The 25,000-nt window shown below is 40.8% G+C and overlaps 3 protein-coding genes across 4 annotated transcripts in view; 1 reads left to right on the top strand and 2 right to left on the bottom strand.

Annotated features, from left to right (window-relative positions):
- Positions 1 to 1,398, bottom strand: part of LOC138003424 (uncharacterized) — a 14,064-nt gene extending 12,666 nt beyond the window's left edge. The window contains exon 1 of the mRNA XM_068849482.1: positions 1,106 to 1,398. The gene's annotated coding sequence lies outside the window, so the exon portion shown is untranslated. The remainder of the gene's footprint in view (positions 1 to 1,105) is intronic.
- A 2,274-nt stretch (positions 1,399 to 3,672) lies between these two features.
- Positions 3,673 to 10,995, bottom strand: LOC138003425 (uncharacterized). 2 transcript variants are annotated; one of them, XM_068849483.1, is made up of 4 exons: positions 10,648 to 10,995; positions 8,903 to 9,538; positions 7,065 to 7,343; positions 3,673 to 4,711 (listed from the first exon to the last, which is right to left on the bottom strand). In XM_068849483.1, the coding sequence occupies exons 1-4, from the start codon at positions 10,946 to 10,948 to the stop codon at positions 4,242 to 4,244; spliced, it is 1,686 nt and encodes a 561-aa protein (XP_068705584.1). In that variant the 5' UTR covers positions 10,949 to 10,995; the 3' UTR covers positions 3,673 to 4,241. The 2 variants fall into 2 exon arrangements, with proteins under 2 accessions (XP_068705584.1, XP_068705585.1); XM_068849484.1 differs by lacking the exon at positions 10,648 to 10,995 and adding an exon at positions 9,839 to 10,130.
- Positions 10,996 to 14,826: 3,831 nt separating this feature from the next.
- LOC138002864 (uncharacterized) lies at positions 14,827 to 23,393 on the top strand. Its single transcript, XM_068848848.1, has 4 exons — positions 14,827 to 15,160; positions 17,530 to 18,201; positions 21,745 to 22,059; positions 22,530 to 23,393. Exons 1-4 carry the CDS (start codon positions 14,902 to 14,904, stop codon positions 22,991 to 22,993), a joined length of 1,710 nt encoding a protein of 569 aa, XP_068704949.1. The 5' UTR covers positions 14,827 to 14,901; the 3' UTR covers positions 22,994 to 23,393.
- Positions 23,394 to 25,000: the final 1,607 nt, after the last annotated feature.

The following is a 25,000-nucleotide window of genomic DNA, read 5'->3' on the forward strand; positions in this document are numbered from 1 at the left end:
CTATTTGTTTCATCCAGCGGAATGTGACAAGAATTAATGGTTGCGAAAAATACTGGGCCGGTCTTCGTCCCATTTAAAACTACATTAACTATATATGCCTGCAGGAATACTTTTAATGAACTCTTTTCAAAAACTGAAGGAAGTAAGAGAAAAATGCATCTCAAACAAGCCGGAATCACCAGTCACATCACTGGAGTTGACCCCATGGAGTGACACTTAACAGATTTTACTCTGTCGCCAGTCGATTTCACTCGTCAACCGGATCCAGCTAGCTGAGGAGTGAATGGGTTAACCAGTCATACATGTCCCCTCCATTTAAGAGTCACTCGTAACTGTAAAACAGATAATCACTCTCCGGTGGAGAAGAATATTATACCTTTTTAGTTGACTGTGCCCTTCGAAATTGGTTGTTGTTGTTGGTGATTGGAAGAATTACTTTACTCCAGAGACGAATGAGAGATTTGACAAAGAAGTTTTGGCAAATTGAGTGGAAGTGGATTGGAGTTTGACTTTGACTTATATAGACCATCATTAAAAACCGTTCAAGAGAATTTTGAGATGAAATTCCGCCTCACAGTATTTTTGTGAATGACAACACGTCACTCGACGTTAACGTAGTTGTGAATATATCTGTTTACAAACATTTCTTTTCAAATGTGCCAACCGCAGAAACAAAAGACCCTTTGTCTCGACAGCCAATGAGGCTCTGGGTAGCACTTTGATGAGGATAGTTTACGTCAACGATGTTGATTTTGTAATCATTTTGCAAATTATTTCAAGTTGTTCGATGGCGAAATTAAACAAGTTCTAGTTCTGTAGAATTGCATCATCCAATGGATTTTTCTTCAGTTCTCTGCAAGACTTTTTGAGAGAGATGTTCGGTGAAAGCGAAGGGTTTTTCATTTTCTACGCTACTATGATTGTGTTTATTAATTAACGCAAGTACATGCCTGCCTAACTGTCACTCGTCAATACACTGTTTTGTGGATATTTTTCTTTTAATTAGTAGAAAGGCTTAAATACGCGAAATAATTTACACAAGGTACACATTTGTACTAAAATCCCGACGATATTTTTGTGAAACGGTTGATAAACGTCTTCTTACCTCAACTATTACTGCTCCACCAAGTCGCATTTCTTTCTATTTGTCAGTGTTTGATGGCTGTTATCCCATAACAATGAACCACTGCTAGGAGGCGGCAAGCCATTACGTCAGTTCAGCTCGAAACTTCAGCAATGTTTGTTTTCCTTGCAAAATTCATTGACCTTATACGGTTAACGCAACCAAATATGTCTCAACAGGCTTACCATATTTGTAGAGCATGATATAAAGACTCATATACAACACTGGTTTAGCCAATCAAAAGTCTGGAATTGTTTTCCGAGATGTTCAGTATTTTACGCCGTTAGCTCTGATTGGAAAATTCTCTACAACACCATGTTAACACTCATTTGGTCTATGGGAATTCGAAAGTACTCAGCCATGCCGGCCGTTCATCGGAAAATTGACATTTTGACGGTGTTTTCTCAGCCTGAGTTCGAAGAACACTTGCAAAATACCGTGTTCGAGCGTTTCGAGTCAGTAAAATTCACGAACTGATTGCTGACATGCAAGCGAAAAAGCAAGCGCAGTAGAGTATAATTCTTTATTATATAGATACTGATGAAATACCAGGATTTCTCCTTTTACTAAAAAATCATATCTTCACCGCGCGCAGTGAACATATCATTTTTATCTTTCACATGTGAGGATATAGGTGTCGTCATGGTAACGAACACGATTAGCCAATAAAATGCCAGCTTCGTCTTCATTGTAATATACTTTTGTGCTTCAGTATAATGCCTCTCTACTACATTAACATTTTTATTGCAAAATTTTACATTATCATGATTTCCTTTTCACAACTTTCATATCTTGTTTCATGTTACACAACATGCGTGTTTTAGCGGTTGGTGACCACTTTTTCATCATTTTGAACATGAAAAAAACCAGTTGTTTTAAATCTGGACATTTCATCAATATGTGCTGAAAATATCTCTCACTCGTTCGCTTCGCTCACTCGTGAGAGATACTTTCAGCACTCGAAGATAAAATTCGTATCCCCGCGCGGCCATGTAATATCCTCTATTTTCGTTGATGTCTTGCGTTGGTGCTCGCCTTGATGTTTCGGTAGCGCATACGCAGGGGTTTCAATAACTTCTGAAATAGCCGTCCATGATAGCCCATTGAAGGCGGCAGTTTGACAAGTTTATGATAGCATTTTTAGTGAAAATCAAGGCAAACTAGCCGGCGGTGTGAGGCAAAGCAGGCGGCGGTATACCGCCGGTAACCGGCTTCTATTGAAACCCCTGGCATACGTGTACTTCTTGCACTTGCAACCACATCTGCGTTTGCGTCGTACGTGTGACATGGGCTGAACTATTCTGCCTGCGGGATGACTGAATCGATTATAGGACCATATAGTGTCCAGTGACAACAGAGTTTGTAGCAGGCCAGTTTCGATTATATACAAACATAGAAACCGAGTCGTGGTTCAGGAGAACAATTTGCATTTTTTTTGCTCAAAACACAGGAAAATGCAAATTATATCCCTTAAAGTGGTACTATGATCAAAAATCATTTCCTTTTTTTCTTCTGATTTTGAAAGCGTGTTCGCTTAACACCTAACTGGCAAAATTTTGAGCTTTGAGTTTTATCCAAAGGCTGTTTATTTTGAGTGTAAGTTTCGGATTTCATGGTCCGCCATTACTCACGTTCAAAACTGGCCGATTGGACCTCAGAGGGTTGGATCTAGAGAAAATGACGTCATTTACTCACTAGTTGAAACGGGTTGAAAAGTCTGAAAGCCCGAAACTCCCGTGCTGCATATTAATTAGGCCGCGTACACACGAATTGCATTTTTAAACTAGTGAGTGTTTGACGTCATTTTCTCCTCGACCCAGCTCTCTTAAGATTTTGAAGTTAGTAATGGCGGACCAATAAATAAGAAAATTCCAGCTAAAATAAACAGGTGTCTTTTTAAAATCAGAACTTAAAACTTGGTGAGTTAGTGTTTAGTTAACATAGTTTTGAAATCCAAAGGAAAAACAAAATTTTTTTTTGGTCGTAGTACCACTTTAACTGCGACTCTGTTCTTTTGTTCTCGCAGAATGTAAAACTAACCTATTGAAAAGAGACGCAATTTATTTTGAAAAATAGAAAACAAATAGTTTCTGTTAATTGAACACCGGCCGGTATAAATGCAAAAAGAAAATTTGTTGTGTAGATTTCATTACCATAATTTTTTGTATTACAAAGGGTAATTGTCCAAAACTGCATTTGGGCGTGTGCAGGCTGCGCCGGGAAAGGTTTGATTTCCTTGTGTTTCCCTCCCACTATAAGAAGTTGTGTTAATAGTACTTCCCCTTGACTTTCCTTAAAGTGGTTTTGCCTTACGTTTGTCCGTAATAACTTACGGTTTCGTTAGATGGACTGTGAGTTTGTTAGTAAACGCATATTCAGCTTGAAAGAGAAGTTTAGAGGACAAAGACAGAGGAAAGTGGATGATATGAAAATATTTTTCACATTCATTCCAACGTGTTTCTATTGTTTTTGTCCTCACAGCCTCAATATCAAGCTGAATATTGATATTTTTGAAAATGGCCTATTCACATTGTTCAAAATTATTATTATTATTTTTTTTCATTTAGAATGTTTTCATATCCCACGATAAGAAAAAAATGTTTTATATAATATTTGTATAATATTTTATTGTAGACTACAACGTGGAAATGCAGTGCTCGCCAGCTCGATATTTTCGCCCTTCCGGGTTTTAATCTTCCATTTATCTTAACTCTTGCTTCACCATTCTGGAAACGAAACACATATTTCATCGAAATGACCGAGGATGGCACAGTCGGTTAGTGCGCGGCCTTGGTACAAGAGGTCCTGTGTTCGATTCCCGGATCTCACATCCTTGTTTCGACTTCTTTCCGTTCTGTGTAGCTTAAGTAATTTTAAATACCCGTAAAACGGAGCACTGATGGAGAGGGGGGAGTAATATGAGCGCACCGTCGACCTCAGGTTTGTCAGTTGAATTACTGTTACGAGTTATCGACGTTAATATGGTTGCTTTGAAATAACGCCTTGCTTCTACAGCTTAAAATACGTTTTTATTTGACTTAAAAAGAAATTTGGATCCAGCAAGCATTTCATTCTCAAAACTGCATTTTTTTATCTCGTCTGCCGACTGGAGAATGTTTTAACACTGTGATGAACGGAAAATCAAAGCTGGGATCTGGCCTTGGGACCTGGTGGAACCGTTTGTGTCTCTTGATGATTTTCCTGCAAAGGTAACTGTAACTCCTGAACAAGAGGCGCTGGCCACTCCGTCACTGAGGTAATAGGATCGAGAACTTGTTGTGATTTTCGATGTAGCAGTGTATGTTACACCTGCATGAATTGAAATCCCATGGGAAAAAAGGACCTCAAATGTTTTGACACTTGAACTGGTTGGATAGGACCCAGCCTTCTCGGCCAGCAAGGTACTGCCACGGTACAAACGAATGGTGACCTGGTAAGTAGTTGAACCGCTTCTCACTCCCCACAAGCGATACCCTTGTAAAATCACGTCTCCATTGGTCTGAAAATCAATGGCGTCGACTCTACCAGAGCTGTATCCCCAAGCGCCTATCGGATTTTTGGATCTGCTGCGCCAGCAGTCACAATTAACTGCACAAACAAAATGAAGATTTAGTTGAAAGAAGCAGCCAGAAAGAAATAAGTTGACAGTTTAATATCAGGCTACAAACGCCAGCTAAAATAAATTGATAAACTGAGAGATGACATTGACTTGAGAATTGAATAACAAAAGAAAATCAAAGTATATAGAGAAAAAATGAAAGAAATTAGTTAGTTCGATGACTCCAGAAATCAGTCAAGTCCAGTAGTCGTCAGATATCAAAATTCGACGAAGTAAAAGCGTTGGGGTGAGAGAAGTCCTGAGAAGCACTCTTGTTAGTGACACTGATTGACGTTTCAACAACCTGACTGGAAGTCATCATCACAGTCAACCTGAGAGGAGGTCAACCTGAACTGGAGTCACCCTCAGAGTCAAGTGATTTGTGTTGTGTCAGTGAATCGCATGAGTAATCTGATCTTTCATCTGAATGGTCAGTAGGGCATGTAGTTCCCGGTGTTGTGGTCTGTCTTCTGTGGTGTATCATGGATGGGAGGGTAAATGCTCGGAGATATTAGCTACACCAAGCTACTCTAAAATCCGAGGGTAAAGAAAGAAAAGATATATGATATATATAGAAATGTGATGCAATTGGTCTGTCTTGTAAACCGTGACGTCGCTGGCTGGGCAAACCAATTGGTGCGTCTCGATACGCAGAAATTCTGACGCTCTGTCGTTGTTTGACTGTTCTATTGGTTTCATCAGTGAGCCGTTTGTATGGTGCCGTGGATAATTGGCCGAGCTAGTAAAACGCATGCGGGTATCCCTGAAATGACGTGATGAAAAAACGTGAACGAGTTTTTGCATTGTGTTGTAGATGACATTGACTTGAGCATTAAATAACAAAAGAAAATCAAGGTAGATAAAGAAGAATGAAAGAAACGTTTTACTTCGATGACTCCCGAAATCAGTCAAGTCCAACAGTCATCAAATATCAAAACTAAATGAAGAAAGATCGTCCGCGGGTGAGTCAGTGTAGTCCTGAAAAGGACTACTTTTGTTGAGACCTTTTGACGCCCCGAGCGGAAGTCATCGTCAGAGTCAAGTGATTTGTGTAGCTAGTGTCAGTGATTAGTATAAGTATTCAGAGCTTTGACCTGATTGGTCAATATAACGTCATGTTATTGGTCTGTCTAGTCAGCCGTGATGTTGCTGCCTGGGAAGTCTGTGATTGATGCGTCTCGATCCGTATAAACTCTGAAGCTTTGCCGCTGTTCGTCTGTCCTGTTGGTTTCGTCAGTAAGTCGTTTGTATGGTGCCGGTTCAGAGAAGGTTATTTTGAGTGCGACTATGAGACTAGACAGAGAAATACAATTGAGATTTACATTAAAAAATAGAGCAAGAAAGAAGTGTGTTGATGGCCTAATATGAGTTTCCGCTTCCTTCTATTCACCTTTTGAGCTTCGAATTGCAACAGACAATTATTGAATAATAAGAGACTGAGAGTTGGTATTTTCATCTGCCTGGTGATAAGCTACCTCTCCACGCACTCTACGAATCTTTTAAGCGTAAATTGGAACAACGATAGTCTATCTATTATTGCTGTGTTATCTTACGGAAAATATAAGAACCTACTAGCGTAGATTAAGAACCTATAGCCTTTAATTTGCCATTTAACGACCAAAAACAAAAATAAAAATGAAAAATACGAGAAGTTGACAATTTCTGGCCCAGCAAAGAAAAGCAATATTCTGATATGAAAGAACTTGACCATCTAAATTAAGTATTGTTCAAAATATGGGACAATAACACGTGAGTATCCGTTAAAACCTCTCGTTATTTGCTCGGGAGGCAAATGAGGCTTGTAGAATGGGGAGGGACGCTGTGAATTTCATTCCCAAACTTCCAGGCCGTCGCCATCTTGAACAATTATACCGCGTAATAGTAACACTTCACAGTTATTCATAAACGGCGGCTCCCCAGAAATTTAAAGTGAAGATAAACGAATGTCAAATTTCTTTTTTCTGATACAAATGGTATGTTTTCTGATACAAAATCTTTGAAAAATATTTTTAAACAATGTTTAACATAGACGTTTTATTCTCCGGTTTTAAACAATCTTTTTGGAGTACAGAAAGCTCGAAGCAGAGTACTGAACTGCAAAGTGAAACGAAAACTAAAGTTTGCAGCCAATAAATTCGCCTGTCACCTCACCTCATATGCTTAAAGGCTTCTATTTCGGTAAATTTAAGCGTGAAATATATATTCTGCACTGACCTAAGCCATTTATTCTGCTTTTTCGTTTAGTAAATTTATCAGCGTACCATCTGTTCCCTTAACCTAATCCCTGCCCTTACTTTCGATCCTCTTCACCTACAATTTGTTCTTCACAATTAAAGTACATACCTGGAGGAGCTCGTTGAACTGCTAAAGTCATTCTGGCTTTCTTTGTTCCCATGCCGTTTGTTGCTACGCATTCATACGATCCACTATCTCCAGGTATCAATGTCCTTATGGTGAGATTCCCTCCAGTGATTTCCGTTCTTCCAACAGGCAGAGGCATTCCTAATCTCTTCCAGCTCATTTTGGGTGTTGGATGACCTTTGGCTTCGCAAGTCTCTTGATAATCCGAGTATTGCTTAGGTGTCGCGAGAGATGAAGGCACTTTTGTAAACACAGGAAGACCTGCAAAGATTGCCAATCATGAAGTTAAGAGATAAGTTAGTGCAAGCCACTTGGTCAGAGTACGATATTCAGCTTATCATATAGCAAGCAATTCTCAAGCTAAATGAAGGAATCTGATTGGTTGGTTTTTAGTCGGGATTTTACAGTACGGACGGCATTACTATGAAAACGGTCCGCGTCCGTTTTTTCCTCTCTCCCAGGAAATTCGAGTTGAGCAAAACACTTTTTTTTTTTAATGAAGAATTCATTTTTTTTCAATCACATACAATTTTAGCAAGCGAAACTTAATTTGACACGTAAAACTGAGGTTACCGTTCAAAGTTCGCTGATGGAAGACGAAAATTACAAACATTTTAGCCAGCGGAAAAGTGTCCGATAAGAAACGATGTCATATAATAAACAACTTAATAACCTCACTTGCCACTACCACCTTTATACTGCTAAGTCTCTTTCCTCCATTAGAGATGATTGGGTTGAAAATCTGGGAGACAATACTGTCCTGGCATGCAAAATGGTCATTTCCGTCCCCGGCTCAAAAGCGTCCCGTGTTTAAACTCCCTAATCGTGGCCCTCGAAGCACGCGGGTATCCGAAAAACTATATAGAAAGTTCCCTGTCAGAGGTCACCTTTGACTCAAGACAATCGGCTCTTAATCAGCAAAAACATAAAACTGCAGAGAGAATATTGCCTTTTGTCACTACATACCACCCTGCGGCAAAGAAACTTAAACAAATCGTGATGGAAAAGTGGAGTTTCATAGAAAACCAGCCTCTGCTGAAAACAATTTTTACAAATCCTCCGATCATATCTTACAAAAGAGGTAAATCTCTAAAAGACACGCTTGTAAGAGCAAAACTATAATTTAAAGGCTCTGATAATGCGACGCAACCACAAAAACCACATTGGGAGTCCGTGTAGGCCTGTCTCTGCTTTTTCTTTCGAGTTAACTGAATAGAATGTAATGTGAAATGCTAGATTTCTATCCCATATGAACCATGTGAGCGTTAGCCCTACTGAAGGAAATGGGCCCACACAAGGACAGAGAGAAACTCTGACCAGGGTGAGAAATGAACCCACGACCATCGGGTTAGATCTCCGCCGCTCTACCGACTGAGCTACAAGGTCAGACGGGAGCAGGCCGTGGGAAGTGAAGATGTTAAAGTCACGGCAATGAACATGTACAAGTACAAGGAAAGGTTACGTTCATACAAACGTTGATACAAACGTAGCTACCTTGTAGCTCAGTCGGTAGAGCTGCGGAGATCTAACCCGAAGGTCGTGGGTTCAATTCCCACCCTGGTCAGAGTTTTTCTCTGCCCTTGTGTGGGCCCATTTCCATCAGTAGGGCTAACGCTCACATGGTTCATATGGGATAGAAAATCTAGCACTTCACATTACACTATATTCAGTTAACTCTTTTTAATGGCGCCTGATAAGTGGTAGATAAATATTTGAAACAAATGCATTTATGTACTTTGCTCTATGAGATTAGTCGATTTTTGGCATTTGGAGTTCTCATGCAAAACCATGTATCTTGGGAATTTTTTGTTGGGGCTTACCTGCAACATTTAATGTGCTTGTGCTGTTTGCCGTTCCAAGAATATTAGTCGCCACACAGGTGTACTGTCCAGCATCGCTGTAATTCAAATTCTTAACGGTCAGTTCCCCTTCTTTAATTGAATACTTTGCTCCTGAAACAATTTTCTTCCCACCGAATAGCCATTCCACCGTAGGCCGAGGGTTTCCGCCAACCGTGCAGTAAAAAGCCGTATTTCTTCCTTCATTCCGAGTCTTGCCAGTCGGTGATAACGCCACTTGTGGGGTCGATATTGATTCTCCAGATTTACCAGGCTGTCCTGGTGACCCTGTGTCCCCTTTTTCTCCTTTTGGTCCTGGAAGTCCGGCCATTCCTGATTTTCCAGCTTCACCAGGAGGTCCCATAACACCTTGTGCCCCCTTTCGTCCCCTGCTTCCTTGGGGTCCCCTCCTTCCTCGAGCACCTTTTGATCCCGTGAGACCGGGTGGTCCGGGGGGCCCAGCAGGGCAGACCTTTTCGCTTGCTTTGCAATACTTGCTAAGGAGAAGACGTTGAAATTGTTTCCCAATTTCTTGGCGCACCTCGTGAAGAGTGATTGTTTGGGATGAGTTATTTGTAACCTGCCTTCGATTTCTTGCTCTAATCATCTTTGCTGGATCTGTCGATACAACAGCAACAAAGAAGAAAACTCCTGCGTCAAAGTAAGATTTGAAAAAGAAATGGATAACGCAGGCTCGTAGCCAGGGAAGGGTGCAAAGGATGCGTTTGCCACCCTTCCCCCCCCCCCCTCCTCTACAGGCCTCAATGGTCGATTTAGTGATAAAAGTTGCAGCGGTATTGAACTGAAAAAAATCTGATAATGACAGTCATCGCATTTACTTGCAAAATAATGAACGTATCCAAGTGCACTGCAGTATCTGATACTGCAACTTTTTAACTCTAAGCAAAAATGCCTTACCTTGTGTTCTCCATAGCGCATGCATGAATGTATGTGATTCGGCGACCGTACAATAACACAGGGTTACTATAACATGTCTCCTTTTTTGCTGTGAGGCAATTGCGTCTCCACACATGATCGACTATAGATAACGACATAGCTATGTTCTGTGCTGTCGTCAATACGGGTCGAAAAGAGCAGGGAAATTGGAGGAAAAGGATGTATATGCATTTCGCCGGTAAAATTATAAAGTAGTAAAAGGTAAAACTGTTAAAATGTTTGACTAAACGTTTTCGATCTTGCGATCATCTTCAGAGTGATTAAATTGCATAAACCAACTGTTTTATATTTGTGGTTACGTAATACCAGTTCCCATGGGATATAGGGTTACAGCTAAATTAGTTGCATGTGTGTGTGGATGCATGGCTTTGTAAAATGCCTCGTCAAAAGATGTGAAACAGTCACAGTGACGTCCTCGAAGATAAGCGAAGCACTGGTGGAAAAGCGAGCAAACCCAGCAAAAGCTAAATTTGGCAGGCAACTGAAAGTTTGGAGAGAACAGCTGCATGGGACTTATTGATCAGGGGAAATCTCCCAAAAAAACTAGCATAAAATTATATTTTGGTTTCGAGCAACCTCGCTGAGAAAAATCCCCGAAAATGTTCAAGCATATGACAAACACCGGTGACAAACACGAGCTTCAGTGCGATATCTCGTATGCTTTGTACATATGAAGCACATTCACCCATCATAAGGAATTTGCACAACAAGGAGTTTATACAACAATCATATGTACAAAGGTCTCTTATCACACAGACACACACACTTACCCAAGGGATAATGGAGCCTCTTCGAAAAATTTTGTTGGGCCTTTCTTGCAAAAACCACTCGAGAGTCTCCCATCGATTTAAACGTCTTTTCTTGATAATATTCCTTTGAAAAGCCATTCACTTCGCGAATCATCTGTGGCAGCGTCGTTTCCAACACCGACAACCGATTGTTTGTTGCCTCATTCTTCAGCCACAGAATTCCACACACGAAAATCGAGATTATAGAAACATACGACGGTCTAACGGAAGGGAAAGAGTCTTGGATTCGATTTGATTTCGAGGAGCGCGATGAATCGGCCATTTCAAGTGTCTTAATGTTCCTTCGCCTATTGGGTCGACCCCGTTTGTCGAGTGCCAGGGAAACTTGCCAATAGAACTTGATCCCCCTGTCAATATTTATTACATAACATTTTTCAGTGTGCAGTTCAATGCCCCTCTATTTGTTGTCACAAAATCACACAACTCGTAGCCTGCATAACAGCAGTAACAGGCGCTTATTCGCGCTCGCCCCTCGCGCTTGGCTAAATAAACGCTTGTTATGCAGGCTACACAACGCGCTGCCTTGCGAGGTAACTTTCTTGAATTTCTAGATTGGAGAGTCAAGATATCTCAATATGATTTCAGTTTCCGTGGTTTGCCTTGAAATCATTTCTACGGCAGTTAAGTTTCTTCCCGTTGGGGTTACTGAACGCAAATATACATTGCTGAAATCCATATTTTGTGGTCTATCGGTTTATACCGAAGAGGAAGCAGGGTCAACCCAAAATTTATGCACAAGGCCAAGAAGTCAGATTTATGAAATCTTGTTCCTTCATAAACCACTCTTTTATGAGGAACTCCTTTTATTAAACTATGTGAGGGTGGGGATCTCGTAAACGGTGTTTTTGTCCTGACAAGCGCAAGGGAAAATCCAATTAATTTTGATGGACAACTTTTCCCGTCTACAACACGTGCATGCTGCCCTGATGCGGCGATAATTGGATAAATTGACAATTTTCTGCTCTCCGCATTCCAGGGCTTGACTTTCAACAACAACAATACGGGTTCGAAATGAAAATATCTTTTTAGGAATATTTTTGTTAAAAGGTGCAACTTGAAATCGTGGCAACTCCAGTGTCAAGGATTTCATTGCTATTTTTCTGATGCCCAGCTATGCTATGGGACCACATCGCCAATGCTTTGGCATAACGCTTCGTTTTATCATAGAAACTTTGTATCAAATTTTATTGGCAACTTTCCCTGATTTTTGGTGTTCCTGTTTTGGCAACGGATCATATCATCAATGGAGCTGAAACAGCCCAAAAATTCAGCTGTTATATTAGAACAAGAACAGGAAAAATAGCCGCCAGCCGAATATAATATTGTTTCTTCCCATTCATCGTCTACCTCAAACTTGAAGATGGCGACCAAACATACGGAGCTTAATTCGGCTAACCCCTGATACTGTTTACTCGTCCAGTTTCTATTTTAAAACGTATTTATGCCCACAATGGCGGCATCTTATCCAACACTCACTATACGTTCTATTTGTTTCATGCAGCGGAATGTGACAAGAATGCTTGCGAAAAATACCGCGCCAGTCTTCGTCCCATTTAAAACTACATAACTACGCCTACAGGAATACTTTTAATGAACTCTTTTCAAAAACTGAAGTAAGTAAGAGAAAAATGCATCTCAAACGAGCCGGAATCACCCGTCACATCACTGGAGTTGACCCCTGGCAGTGACACTTAACAGATTTTACTCTGTCGCCAGCTGAGGAGTGAATGGGTTAACCAGTCATAGATGTCCCCTCCATTTAAGAGTCACTCGTAACTGTAAAACAGATAATCACTCTCCGGTGGAGAAGAATATTATTCCTTTTTAGTTGACTGTGCCCTTCGACATTTACGGGTGTTCTCTATCACGTATTATTCCACACGAAGTCCGATCCAACCTGATTTTTTGGTGGCCCATTCTCGCCAAAGAGTCTTCTAAATCTTTGAAGGAACAATCAACCTCGTGATTTTCCTTGAGTTACGAATTTTAGCTGACGGTGCATTTAAACCGTTTCCGTCATCCCCCAAGCATACTCCGAATCACGGACTCTTCGAGGTCTGAAAGATATCAACCAGGCCCGGGTTGCTCGAAGCATGGTTAGCGCTAACAGGCGTTACATCCCCGGGGGGGGGGGGGGGGGGAACAGACGGGGATGCTCGTCAGAAATTTTGAATTTAACCCCTAAAGGAGACCATCTGGGCGTGGCTCAAGCTTTTTGTGACCCCCAAAGGAGACTAATCTGGGCGTGGCTTAAGGAAATTTTGACCCCTAAAAAGACCTAAAAACAAGTTAAAAAGAAAATTTGACTTCTGTTTCTCTTCGCGTAATTCTGTGTTTCTTCGCGGAGCCCTAAACGAGACCTTGGCGGCTTAAAATATTGGCGCTTTGCCCGGAACACCATAAGCGAGACCAGGAGCCCATGGCGAGACCAAAATCCAAAATTTACACCCCTAAGCGAGACGACGAGCATCCCCGCCTGTTTCGAGAACAGTCCGACCGAAGGATCTGTTAACCGAAACCGATGTCCATTTTTTCAAAGTGGGCGCTTTTGTAATTTGAATCTTCTGAGTAAACGGCTAAAATTTCGGGTTAAATTTCAAACAGAAAACAGATCTCAAGTTTTAATGACTAGTAAATGTCGGTCTGTAAACAAACACCTAGAAAGAATGTTCAGCTTGGAAAGTAGTTTAGTGAAAACACAACCAAAAGTAGGTAGTTTGAGGTTTCGCGATTTAGGCGTCAAATCAACCGGTCAGTGTAAAACGCAAACTGCAGACCAAGGGTAAAATGCAGACTGAGGTTATAACGTAACTATTGAAAAAGCCCAAACCCCTTAGAAATGCTAACCTTAGGCCAAATTAGGCCTAAAACAATAATTAGGCTTAACTGTTAGCATCTCTAATGAGTTTGGGCTTTTTCAACAGTTAAATTATAACCTCAGTCTGCATTTTACCCCCAGTCTGCAGTCTGCGTTTTACACTGACCGTAAATCAACATCCCTTGACACACGCACTGACCAAGTGTGAGGCTTTTTCGACAGATCTGCCAGTTGCCCTAAAAGTCAAGGGATGCCCAGTCTTCGTCTTGTCTACGGGACAGCCTGTGTGATCTAGTCAGCAGGAAATAAAAGAACTGACGCTTAAAGATGGTAGTCTTTGGTTAGAAGAATTCAGCATTCGATACACGTGTGGAATCAACACGCGCGTTGACTGTCATTGACCATGCGCAGGGCTTCCTGTGCACCGATATTGTCTTCATTTGGCGGCGTTCCCTGAAGAAAGAGACAGACGCCACAATACATGCTATTCCTATTATTTAATAGCATGCAAATAATTGACGAACAAGCGAATCCGAAAAAGCAAGAGTCTGATTTAAACAATGCAATTTTTGGTTAAGAAAGTGAATATTTTGAAAAGCCGTGCCAAAACGGATATCAAGCATAACGGAACGGACGTCATCAATTAACGTCCCTTCAGAAAACCGTAGCCTTTGTCTCGCTCCGGGAAGATTCTAGTTAGCGATGCTTTCCAGATCTTTCCAGTTGTGTCAACTTGGATATCTCAGGTTGCGCGTTTGTATCTAACTTTTTCCGCTTGGTCCATTACAGCAAATTTTGAAATATCATGTGAAGAGACTTATAGTTGAATAAAATAATATAAATACCAAAATCATGACCGTGTAAGTTCAAACAAGTCCTTTTTCTTGCTTCTCTCTCCTTTGCTTGCGTCTCTGATTGGGATCGCGTACAAAACGCCGAAGGAAATTTTAATATGACCGTCAAGATTCCTTTTTCTTTGAACTGGAATATCAGTAATAATTGCTTGCGTATTTAATTGGGAAGTCGCATCAATGCGTTCTGCAGCAAAGTTTTAACTGGCAATGTCAAGGCATCTTAGGAGAAGGGAAAATAACGATAAAAGGACAAAAAATTTACACCCTTGCTTCCTCGAACTAATTACGTTTTTCCAGTTTCTTTTCCGACCCGTGTCAATCACTGTTGGCGTACTTCACTGTGAGAATCGCGTAAATTCGCAGCATGTGACTTCGAACGATAATTGCTTAATTGAAGATTTTTCTGCTCTCGTCATTCCAATCTCCAGTTATAAATTCGATACGTGTGTGTGTGATATAATTAAGTCTTACTTATAAAAATACCGCTTTCGATCTCTGGCTTACTTGCTGTTCAGTCACTCGACGTACACTGAGTCTATAACTATGGACGATAGCGAAGTGGCATTCAAGGATCCCAAGCGATCGTCCAAATGCCGTGCCAGCGATTTTCTTCCCTCGCCAAGGCCATCCTTTGTTTCGCTGATCTTGCTATTCGTCTGTGGGTGCCTCTGGATGAATAATGAAGCGATAAGAGCCCGTCGTCTTGTTGTGGAAAATCGCTTGCAGATTTTATCGAAGGAGTGCAGATCCCAAAAGGACCTAACTCAGCGAGCTGCACGTTTTGCGAGACCACCTCCATCAGGTAAGAATGGTATCGATTAGGAAAATAAGTTGTAAAAGCTAACAGAAACGTTTCGCGAGGGTTGGCTATTGTTGAAATCGTAAGTAAGTAGCATGAGAAGAGAGATATAACACAACTAAAAGTGATCAGACTTGAATTTATGAGCCTTTCAAGCACCAAGAGAGCGACCAAACACAACATCTGAGCAGTAAAAATTCACTGAACTTTTACACCTTGATCGAGCATATTCTTGTTAAGCATAATGTCTACTTCGCTTGCTTAAGAATGGGGAAGTAATTATTCACCATTAATTGTGACAACCCTTTCTTCGATTCTTCTCCTTTTTAAAGGAGTTGAAAGTAGATGCCTGTTACTCGCCCTTTTGGGACATAGCACCTTTGTAACATTTAGAGATCATATGTTCACATGAGAGAATGCCAAAAAGTCTTTTTATCATTTCCTAATTAAGGCTCAAAAAGATTCAGCTTTTTGGACATTTTACTCTTTCTCTCAACCCCTTGTGTTTATAAATAATGGAAAGCTTCTTTTAGATAAACAATAATTTATTTTCCGATTTCCCTAGGTGGCAGACGCCTATATGAAAGATAATTTCCAGATACCCTCCTTGCTCCCCAAGGAGGTTGACTACAACTGAAAACAATGGGTCATAATATTCGAAATAATGGAAACCTGTGGAAACTTCGTAACCTGCGTAGTGGCCCAAAGGGAGGGGGGAGGGGAGGGGAGGAAAGGGAGAATGGTAGGGGGACTCAGGGATGAGGAAGAAAAGAAAGACAGTGGTCGATCATGTCTGGTGTGAAATGAATGCAATGCCAGAATTTGATAGAGCTTGGACACCTTGTGTGACAAAAAGAGGTTCAATTTTTGGTGTTTTTTTTTTTAATTAAAATTAATTTGAAATTTGTCGGTGGCTGGATTCATTTTAAACATTCGTTTTGAAAACTGAGTGCTTGACAGTTGGATTGCTTCTCCAAGAATGATGTTAATAGGTAAAAAAATCAAAGCCAATTTTGCTTAAAACGAATGTTTAAAATGAAGCCACCCACTTGCAAATTTCAAACTAATTTAGAATAAAAATAAAAACAAAATTGAACCTCTTTTTGTCACACAAGTTATTCAAGCCCTGTTACCCGAAACGCTGGCTCGTGGAACGTGGAACGTGGGTAACCCACACTCCTTATCCACGACCTCGACCCACCACCACGACATTTAGCTATACTCCACTTGAACGGGTGTCAATGATAAAATACCCAATGTATTATATTTTTTTCCTGATCGATCATTCTATCTCTATTTACCAGCGCTTTGTGTATCGCCGGTATCCCCAAACATGCTCGTGATATGACGCTGACCACGAACACTTTTTCTTATTGAAGGAGTGATCGACATAAATTTGTCTGGTCACTTTCATATTTGTTCCAAAAAATTAGCGAGTGATACAAACTTACATAGCAACAGAATTACGATAAGTTCGAAGCAAATTTCCAGCAGTAAGATAGACTCACAATCCAAGTTTCTTCTACATTAGTCGAGTTGCGCCCTTCGGATCTGGGCCCGTTTCTCGAAAGTCCCGAAACTTTATGGCCCATTTTCGGGTGTCACAATTCCGTTTATAACCCAAGAACGGAGAGAATTTAAGTCGTCAAACTTCACAGTCATTTTTCTTTTTGTCACCTTCAAAACATGTTAAAAGATCGGCTTTCCAAAGCGGAAAGCGGTTGGCAGTTTCACAAATGGCTTTTCGGACCCGAAAAGTTTTCGGGACTTTCGAGAAACGGGCCTCAGGACAGAATTTTTAAATTTGCTTGATCTGATTGGTGCTGCCTTTTAGATGCCCACTAGCCTTTTTTTGTTTAATTTTACGGCGATTGTCCTCTCTATCCAAACACTGACGACGCCGCGACTCCTCAAAATGAAATACAGCGATCAAGTTAGCGTCTGGGAATTGAACTCTCTTCTTATGATTAAGGTTTGTCCAAACGGAAACTCTTTTTCAATGAGACATGCTAGGAAATGTGTTTGTTGACCATTTTGTGTTCTTTGTTAAGGTGTGAACAAAAAAGGTTGTAGGTCTTACCAAGCTGGCAGGCTTTTCGTTTAGTGCGAAATGTTATGTCTTCGCTCCATAAGTGCTTATTTACAAACCGTTTGTCTCTTGAAAACACTAAAAAGGTATTAAGCTGAAGCGGAAGGTCCAGTGCATTGATAGACAGATCAGCTATCTGGGCGTCTTACAAAGAAAATGGCTAAGAAGGGCTGAGATTTTAAATACTCTTGTTCTACGTTTGGGTGGTGAATTTCCTTGTCCATCTTAAGGTTACAGAAAGCAGACAATATCAAAGGATTAAATAGTTTGTTTCCTTCTGTAGCTATGAATGAAGAAGCAACGACAGGTAGACAGAGAAATCGAAGACAGGCGCCCTACAATCCCCAAGATACTACCGATGGGAACTTCACCACGGATAATGAATTTGAACATATCGACAAGTACTTTGAACAGATGGGCAAGTACTTGGAGAGCCTACGTCTTATTCCTGTTGAGTATTGCAACGCGACCGAAAGGCTTTGCCCTGCAGGTCCCCCGGGACCGCTTGGGGAAACGGGACCTCCAGGACCCCCGGGCAACCCCGGGAGGAAAGGAAAAAAAGGCAGTCCTGGTCGCAGAGGATCTCCTGGGACGAACGGACTTGAAGGGGCCCTCGGACCAAGAGGATACAAGGGAGATAGGGGCCCGCCGGGACCAATGGGTCCCCCTGGACCATCTGAAGCCGCACCATTGTCTGCCCCAGAAGCCTCCGTTACAGCAGTGAAACTAATTGAAGACGCGAAAACGAATGTCCCAGCGGGATTTTATTGTACAGCCAGTGGAAGTCCTCGCCCAACTATCTCATGGCGATTCAAGGGTCAGACGCTTTCGCCAGGCGATAAATATTCAATCAATGATGATGGAACGCTGATCATTCTCAACTATGTGAGCAGTGACGATATTGGCCAGTATACTTGTGTTGCAACTAATACTCTCGGATCATCCGAATCTTCAGGTAAGATTTTCGTTATTCACACGATAATCTACTCAATAGCAGTGGCTGAGTTGCCCGGCCTTGGCATTAAAGCGAGGTTACCGTAACCTCCTTTTGATGCCAATATCTCGGCATTGTTCCCAGGGTCTCTTCTATTCCCTTCCACTGCTATTGGAGACCCTGGGAGCGAAGTTGACAAACGTATTTTTCGTTTCACGGTATATGAAGTCTTGTTGCAGTCACAACAAGACATCTTCCATCCGATAAAGACAGTGAATTTATTATTCAACTCCCACTGAATACATAAATTATTACCGCGCACCGGTGGCTCAGTTGGTTGAGCACCAGGCTGTCACGCGGGAGGTCGTGAGTTCAACTCCGGCCGGACCAACACTCAGGGTCTTTAAATAACTGAGGAGAAAATGCTGCCTTTGTAATTACATCTGCAAATGGTTAGACTCTCTAGTCTTCTCGGATAAGGCGGACGATAAACCGTAGGCCCCGTCTCACAACCCTTCAATGTTCATAATCCTGTGGGACGTAAAAGAACCTACACACTTGTCGTAAAGAGAAGGGCATGTAGTTCCCGGTGTTGTGGTCTGTCTTCTGTGATGTATCATGGTTGGGAGGGTAAACGCTCGGAGATATTAGCTACACCAAGCTACTCTAAAGTCCGAAGATAAAGAAAGATATATGATATAATATGATGAATTACAAAAAGAAAAGAAAACTTACCAATCGCTGGCAATCTGACACAAATTTCTCATGATTACTGTAAACCTTTTGCTCTCGTTTCTTCGTTTACCTTTCTTATCTACAGATAAAGAAGATAAAGGAACAGTAAATTCTGATGTTCAATAACTAGTTTACGAACATTCTCGTCAGCATCCGTACGGATTGGATATCTAAAACATCAACATACTCCCACGTTTTCCTCGGGTTTGTAATATATTTTACAATGGTTGTACTCGTATGGCATTCGTAGGGCGAATAAATGTATACGTGGCAACTTAAGATTTTCAGATTACTATCGAACATTGCCAAAGGTTTCCAATTTTTTTCCGAAGAACATTGCCGAAGATGACTGGAACGGGTCTGCTGTTGTAATTGTACCATAAGCGCTTTCTGCACCACTTACGAGTTGTGTCAAGGCATAGTTAACCGAGGGACTGGTTATGAAGCCTTGGAACTTTCAAAAGCGAGAACAATGTTGTTGCAATTGATGTTGAATTGACCGTGACCCTGCACAATCTTTTGTTTTCGGTTCGCACGGGTTCGCAAATTAGTTGCGCATAATTTAATCGAAGGATTTGATTGGTTATCTTCTCGAAAAAAGGTGTGTTTTGCGCAGGGTCAAGGCCAAAAATACGGACAAAAACATGAAACAAAGGGACTTGTCCAGTTTCATAACCATCTCCATGCATTAACTATGGTCAAGGACTCAAACACGAGTAATGACACTATTTGCTGGATTAAATTTCGCTTTAATTGAATAATGAAATCAATTTCAGAACAAATGAAATGTGAAGGCGTCTTAACACTTTGGTCGTAGATTGTGGCTCCTGGTAAAACTTAGGTTTTTCATTTCAACCTACCTCTACATAACACTGCACGACTTCTTTTAGTTCATGCCCCGGTTGTTCGAAAGCCGATTAACGCTAATCCCAGATTAAAAGTTAACCAAAAAGTTTCTTTCTCTACTCCCAATTGCTGTTAAACGCTCATATTCGGCAAAACTTTACATTAGAAGAAGTCAATCTTGAAAACAAAATAAGCAAAAGAAACTTTGACCAACAGTTGAAAACATGAAACAAAAGTTAACGCTAATCCTGGATTAAATTACTCGGCTTCAGAACAACCGGGCTCAGGAGTCAAACTTTGTTGTTACCTTATTATAGGAAATTAACAATGCACGTTGACAACGCGACGAAAATTTACGTTACACTAAATTAACGCGCATTTTTGAAAAGTTAGGTTTACATGCACTAAATTAACGTGAATTTTTCGATAAGCATCTTGCTTTACTTACTGCGATTTTCATAATTCTGCGAACTCGCACTTTACATTTCTGAACGCCAAACTGCGTTTTGGCTTTCGTGAATAAAACCTTCCAAGACAAGTCCACGGATGTTTCTAAGTTTTTTTTACAGCCGCAAATTTTGTTTTGAAGCCTAACTAGACCCTATCAATTCAAAAGATCTTTCAAAGCCCCAGTATGTTGCAGTAATACGAATTTGCTGCACTTACAAAATCTCATGGAGAAAAAGAAGCATTTACAGTAGTTAGCTTTTGGAATTGCTCAAACCGATCTAGTGAGGAACTAATAAGGTTTTGTAATGAAATAAAGGTGCTTTAAAATAACAATGTTGTAAAATAGCGTGCATTAAATTTACATCGACATTAATTAAGATACATTAAATTAACGCGAATTTTGTAAAATCGCGTTAATAAAGTGCGTTCTTAATTTCCTATAAGGCATATACCTAGCCTTTCACTCACCAAAACGAGCACTGTGATTGGTTGGTTCTAGGTCACGTGCCCCTGATCAAATTCAAATGTATCCTGATCGGGATACAATTCCACAGTTGTTGCCCGCTCCGGATGTTTTGCTGCGATTAATGACGGAAAAGTCTAAATATACAACAAAGCACTTAATGTCTGGTCCCTCGGGAAACTAGTTAGTTTTGTTTTCCCGAGAGGACTCTCGGGAAAACAAAACTAACTGTTTCCCTCGGGACCATACATTAAGTGTATATTAATCCGAAGGTACCTATGACAATTATCAATTATGTTGTGAGCGAAAATGTAGCCATGCAAAAAAAAAAAAAGAAATCGTGCGCGCGTCACGGCGCCACGATTGCAATGATATCCTTGTGATAAAACTCATCTCGGACCTGCAACTTGGCTTTTACAAAAATGTGAACTGTATCTAATCGCAGTGTGACCTGTGCGAAAATGAATGAAACACATTCGGTAGTCAACTATTGTTTCTATGTTCTTTTTTGCTTGCTTCTTCGTTTGTCTCTTACGGATGCCCTTAATAACGAAAATGAGGCATAACTCAACGAAACTGGGAGCAGTGCTAGCAGCATATTATGCCACTTTTAACCAGGACCAGAGGGTCAACCCATAGGCTGTTAGCTATTGCACGAGCTCTCTCTTTCTCTCTCTCATCCGGAGAAAGCGTGTTACTAAGGATTGCGTGAGGGGACTTTGGCAAACAGTTAAAAGGGCGGGGTCGGTTGCGCGTATCTCCTCAATTAGTGGCGATTTCCGAAATGGAGGATAGGAAAAGAGGTTAGCTCCCTTAAAAGATATCCTAATATTCTGAAAAGTTAATAGCCCATTTCCGAGTTGCTGCATGTCTCAGTTTCAAAGCGAGTCTTGGTGCACAACCATTCAAATGGAAATGAGTTGCGTATTCGTATGCAAATCGAACTCATTTCCCTTTCAATAGTTGAGCACTAAGACTCACTTCGAAACGGAAACAAACAGGAACTCGGAAATGGCGCATCAGCTTCATGTTTTTTAAACGTGCCTTCTTTGTTTCCTCTCCATGAACAGGCGTCTTGTCAAATTTTATATCCATTCCACACGTGGCTATACACCCAAAGAATCAGACACAAGAAGGAAAATCGCAAGCCACGTTTAATTGCTCTTTAACGGGTGGATATCCTCCGGGGAAAATCGGATGGCGATTCAACAACAAGACAATCGTGCCAGGAGATAAGTATACCATTGACGAAGATGGAGGAACACTCACAATCAAAGACTTGGAGTATCGTAAACATGGCGATGCGGGGAACTACACTTGTGTTGGGACGAACAACGCTGGGTCATCACAAGCCTCTGGTCATTTATCAGTTTCGCCATATTACGGTAAGAAGTCCGTTTGTAGAGCTCGATGTTCACCCGTAATACTTTTTCATGATATTTCTATCGCCTGAGTCATGCACCTCTTACCTCCTAATTATGATAGAATGGAAAAAAATTCTCCCGATTCTGATTGGCTAAGAGAAATGCAGTTTGCAGGTGACACAATGTTGAAAAGAGGTAACTCAATGCAGAACAAAAGGAGTAACTAACTAAGCATTTTCATTGGTCATTGATCAAAAAACTCACAGATAGCCAATCTAATGCGAGCCCTAGATGGTGGAAAATTTGGATACGCAATACATCACAAGTACCAGTTACTCCTTAACCGTGGCACTGTCTTTGCAAATAATGCACTCAAACTATTTTGTCCATCGATTTCCCGGAAAACCTTTGAAGGCCCTATTAGCGCTCATCTAAGGAAGTTGTTCTATCGGTTAAATACAGTTGCTTATTAATCTTTGATTATTTTACAGAATATTGCGATTGTTGGAGAAGCAATTATAAATATGGAACATGGTCAATGTCTTACAGAGGTTCAGTTGACGCTATCGATTTCCAAACGGATGGTGACGTCATTTTACAAGGGTACCGCCTGTGGGGAGTGGTCTTTTCTTCAACTGTTTTCAACGTCACCATCGGTTTGTACGATGGTGATACCCTGATCGCCGAAAAGACTGGGTCCTATCCTACCAGTTATGATGTGAAGACATTCGAAGTGCATTTCCCCAAGCAAATTCATATTCGTGCGAATGTCAGGTACACTGCGACTTCCAAAATCACCACAAAATCCAAGTCTTATTACCTTAGGAGTAATCGAGCAAAGTTCTTTTGTTCTGGAGTTTTCGTCACCTTTTCAAGATCATTAAAACGCAGAACCCGTTCTTCTGTTTCTTGGGGACAGATTCCAGCTTTGATTTTCCGTTCATTGCAGTGTTAAGAAACTCTGCAACATTCTGGAGAAAATGAAATGGAAAGTAATCTCTTCAAAGGTCAAGAAATTATTAGGATTACTCAAAATAAATTTAAAATAAAAACATTGATTGAATTTTGGCTGACCTACTTAAATTTCAGTGTGTTAATTGTCATAAAGATCGGTTTTAAAATGGAAAATGTATTTGTGTGACCTTTCTCGTGTTATTGCATAATTATTTCCATTTTAATTCACACACACCTGTTTCTAATTATCTTAATTTCTTTACATTCGACAACGATGCATGAGGTCGTCGAAACACCATGAAACATTTTTATGGTTAATTTTCCTGTTAAAATGTGTTAGTCATCCAGTGTAATGAAGTTACAGCAATCTTTGAAATTGAATTAAACTGAGCTCTTACTTATATATACGTTTTATTCTTTTGTTTTGCTTGTTGAGTAAAATATTGCTTTTGATTGTTTGTTCGTCTCAGTAACACCACTCGACTGATCCTATGATCAACAAAACGGTTTAATGAAAAGGAGGTGTGGATAAGAGGAAATTGGGAAAAAAAGCGATATTGCTCCTAGTAGGAGTGGGACCTGGGACCTGTTGTTCAATAAACTTTTTTACAATGACTGCAAAATTCTCTCAAGCTCATTGGCTAATTTTTATAGTCACCTCGTAAAATCCGATGTACTCCCTTTTGCTGCCTACGTATACATGTACTTGAAACGGCGCGATGGGCACTGTGCGAGTGGTGGATCGTTTAAGCAACGGCGAATGCTATGACAACGGCAAATCAATGGAAACGCAGATGGCAAATAATCGTGCAGCACGTGCGGCACGCATTTTAACACGTATTTTTGTAGCACTATGCAAAACAACAACGTGGAAAAAAAACTTACGGCTTTGACGATGACACTACCTTACAACATCGAAACTATTATTCCCTATCCTTATTTCAACACCGTTTTTACCAATCTGGTTTTTGAGATATTTCGCTCTCGTTAAGCCATGCGAACAAGATGCAATAATCGTGAAATACTTAAACAGCGCATGTTATATTTCGACGAGAAGTTCCCTTTACCGTTAGCATTGCCAGTGCTTAACCTCCCTGGTAACTACAGTAACTAAGTAATAAATAAAGCTAACCTGTCTGCAATTGGCGAGAAGTCCCACGCCAGTGCAAAGGCATCGTACGATTCAAAGTTTGTACCATAAAGGAACCACTCCACCTTGTTATGGCTAGGAAACTGGATCCGAGTTGCAATACTCCGACCTGGGGCCGAGGTTTGTCAACCAGTTGGGAAACTGAAAGTCACGTGTAAGTCGGATCATTTCTCTCTAACGAAGGGCTAACGTTTTCTAAAAGCTATCTAAGCATACGCTGGTCGATTTAGTTTATTAACTTAGTTAATAGTGTCAATTTCCCTGATTCAAACACCTACCGAAGCAGCACCACGGTAATACTTAATAAAGGAACTATAACTACATTAAATAAAGGAAAGGAACTTTATTTAAGTGTCTAGTCGTTCCAGTGCTGAAGCAGTAATTGGGGACACTGTAAATTGAAATTAACACTTAACACAAATCAAGTCAAATGTTGGAGAGGGGAAATTGGAGTACCCGGAGAAAAACCTCTCGTACCCTAGCCACATTGGTGGGAGACGAGTGCTCTCATTACTGCGCTATCTCTGCACCCGGCCTACATGGGACAGCTTGTATCGCAGTTCAAGACTTCAGATTTCGTCACCAGCAAGAGACCAAGTGTGAAAACTTCTCAGGTTTACTTCGTGTTAACTGAAAATTCATTTGTTGACGCATTCCTTCTTCTTAAAGCCTTGTCATTAGTAACCCAATCGATGAGCAAGGAACTGGGGGCTTGAAGCTCGGCGAACGAGACAGCTTCGAAATTGGAACTGTAATCAGTCCAGTGAAATCTGAATAAGTACTTTTAAGTGTGTAAATGCTTTACGGTAAATTCATCGACCACAATAATGATAATAATAACAACTTTGATTTGGCACA

This window comes from Montipora foliosa, chromosome 5, assembly GCF_036669935.1.
Source record: "Montipora foliosa isolate CH-2021 chromosome 5, ASM3666993v2, whole genome shotgun sequence".
Taxonomy (NCBI): Eukaryota; Metazoa; Cnidaria; class Anthozoa; order Scleractinia; family Acroporidae; genus Montipora; species Montipora foliosa.

Bases quoted from the DNA above. Each gene is read 5' to 3' on its own strand.
- LOC138003425 (XM_068849483.1), bottom strand. From the start codon at position 10,948: ATGGCCGATTCATCGCGCTCCTCGAAATCAAATCGAATCCAAGACTCT. The intron at 9,539-10,647 runs GTAAGTGTGTGT...TTGTATCGACAG, and splicing joins GAGGCTCCATTATCCCTTGG to ATCCAGCAAAGATGATTAGA. The intron at 7,344-8,902 runs GTAAGCCCCAAC...CAATCTTTGCAG, and splicing joins AAGCACATTAAATGTTGCAG to GTCTTCCTGTGTTTACAAAA.
- LOC138002864 (XM_068848848.1), top strand. From the start codon at position 14,902: ATGGACGATAGCGAAGTGGCATTCAAGGATCCCAAGCGATCGTCCAAA. The intron at 18,202-21,744 runs GTAAGATTTTCG...CTCCATGAACAG, and splicing joins CGGATCATCCGAATCTTCAG to GCGTCTTGTCAAATTTTATA. The intron at 22,060-22,529 runs GTAAGAAGTCCG...ATTATTTTACAG, and splicing joins ATCAGTTTCGCCATATTACG to AATATTGCGATTGTTGGAGA.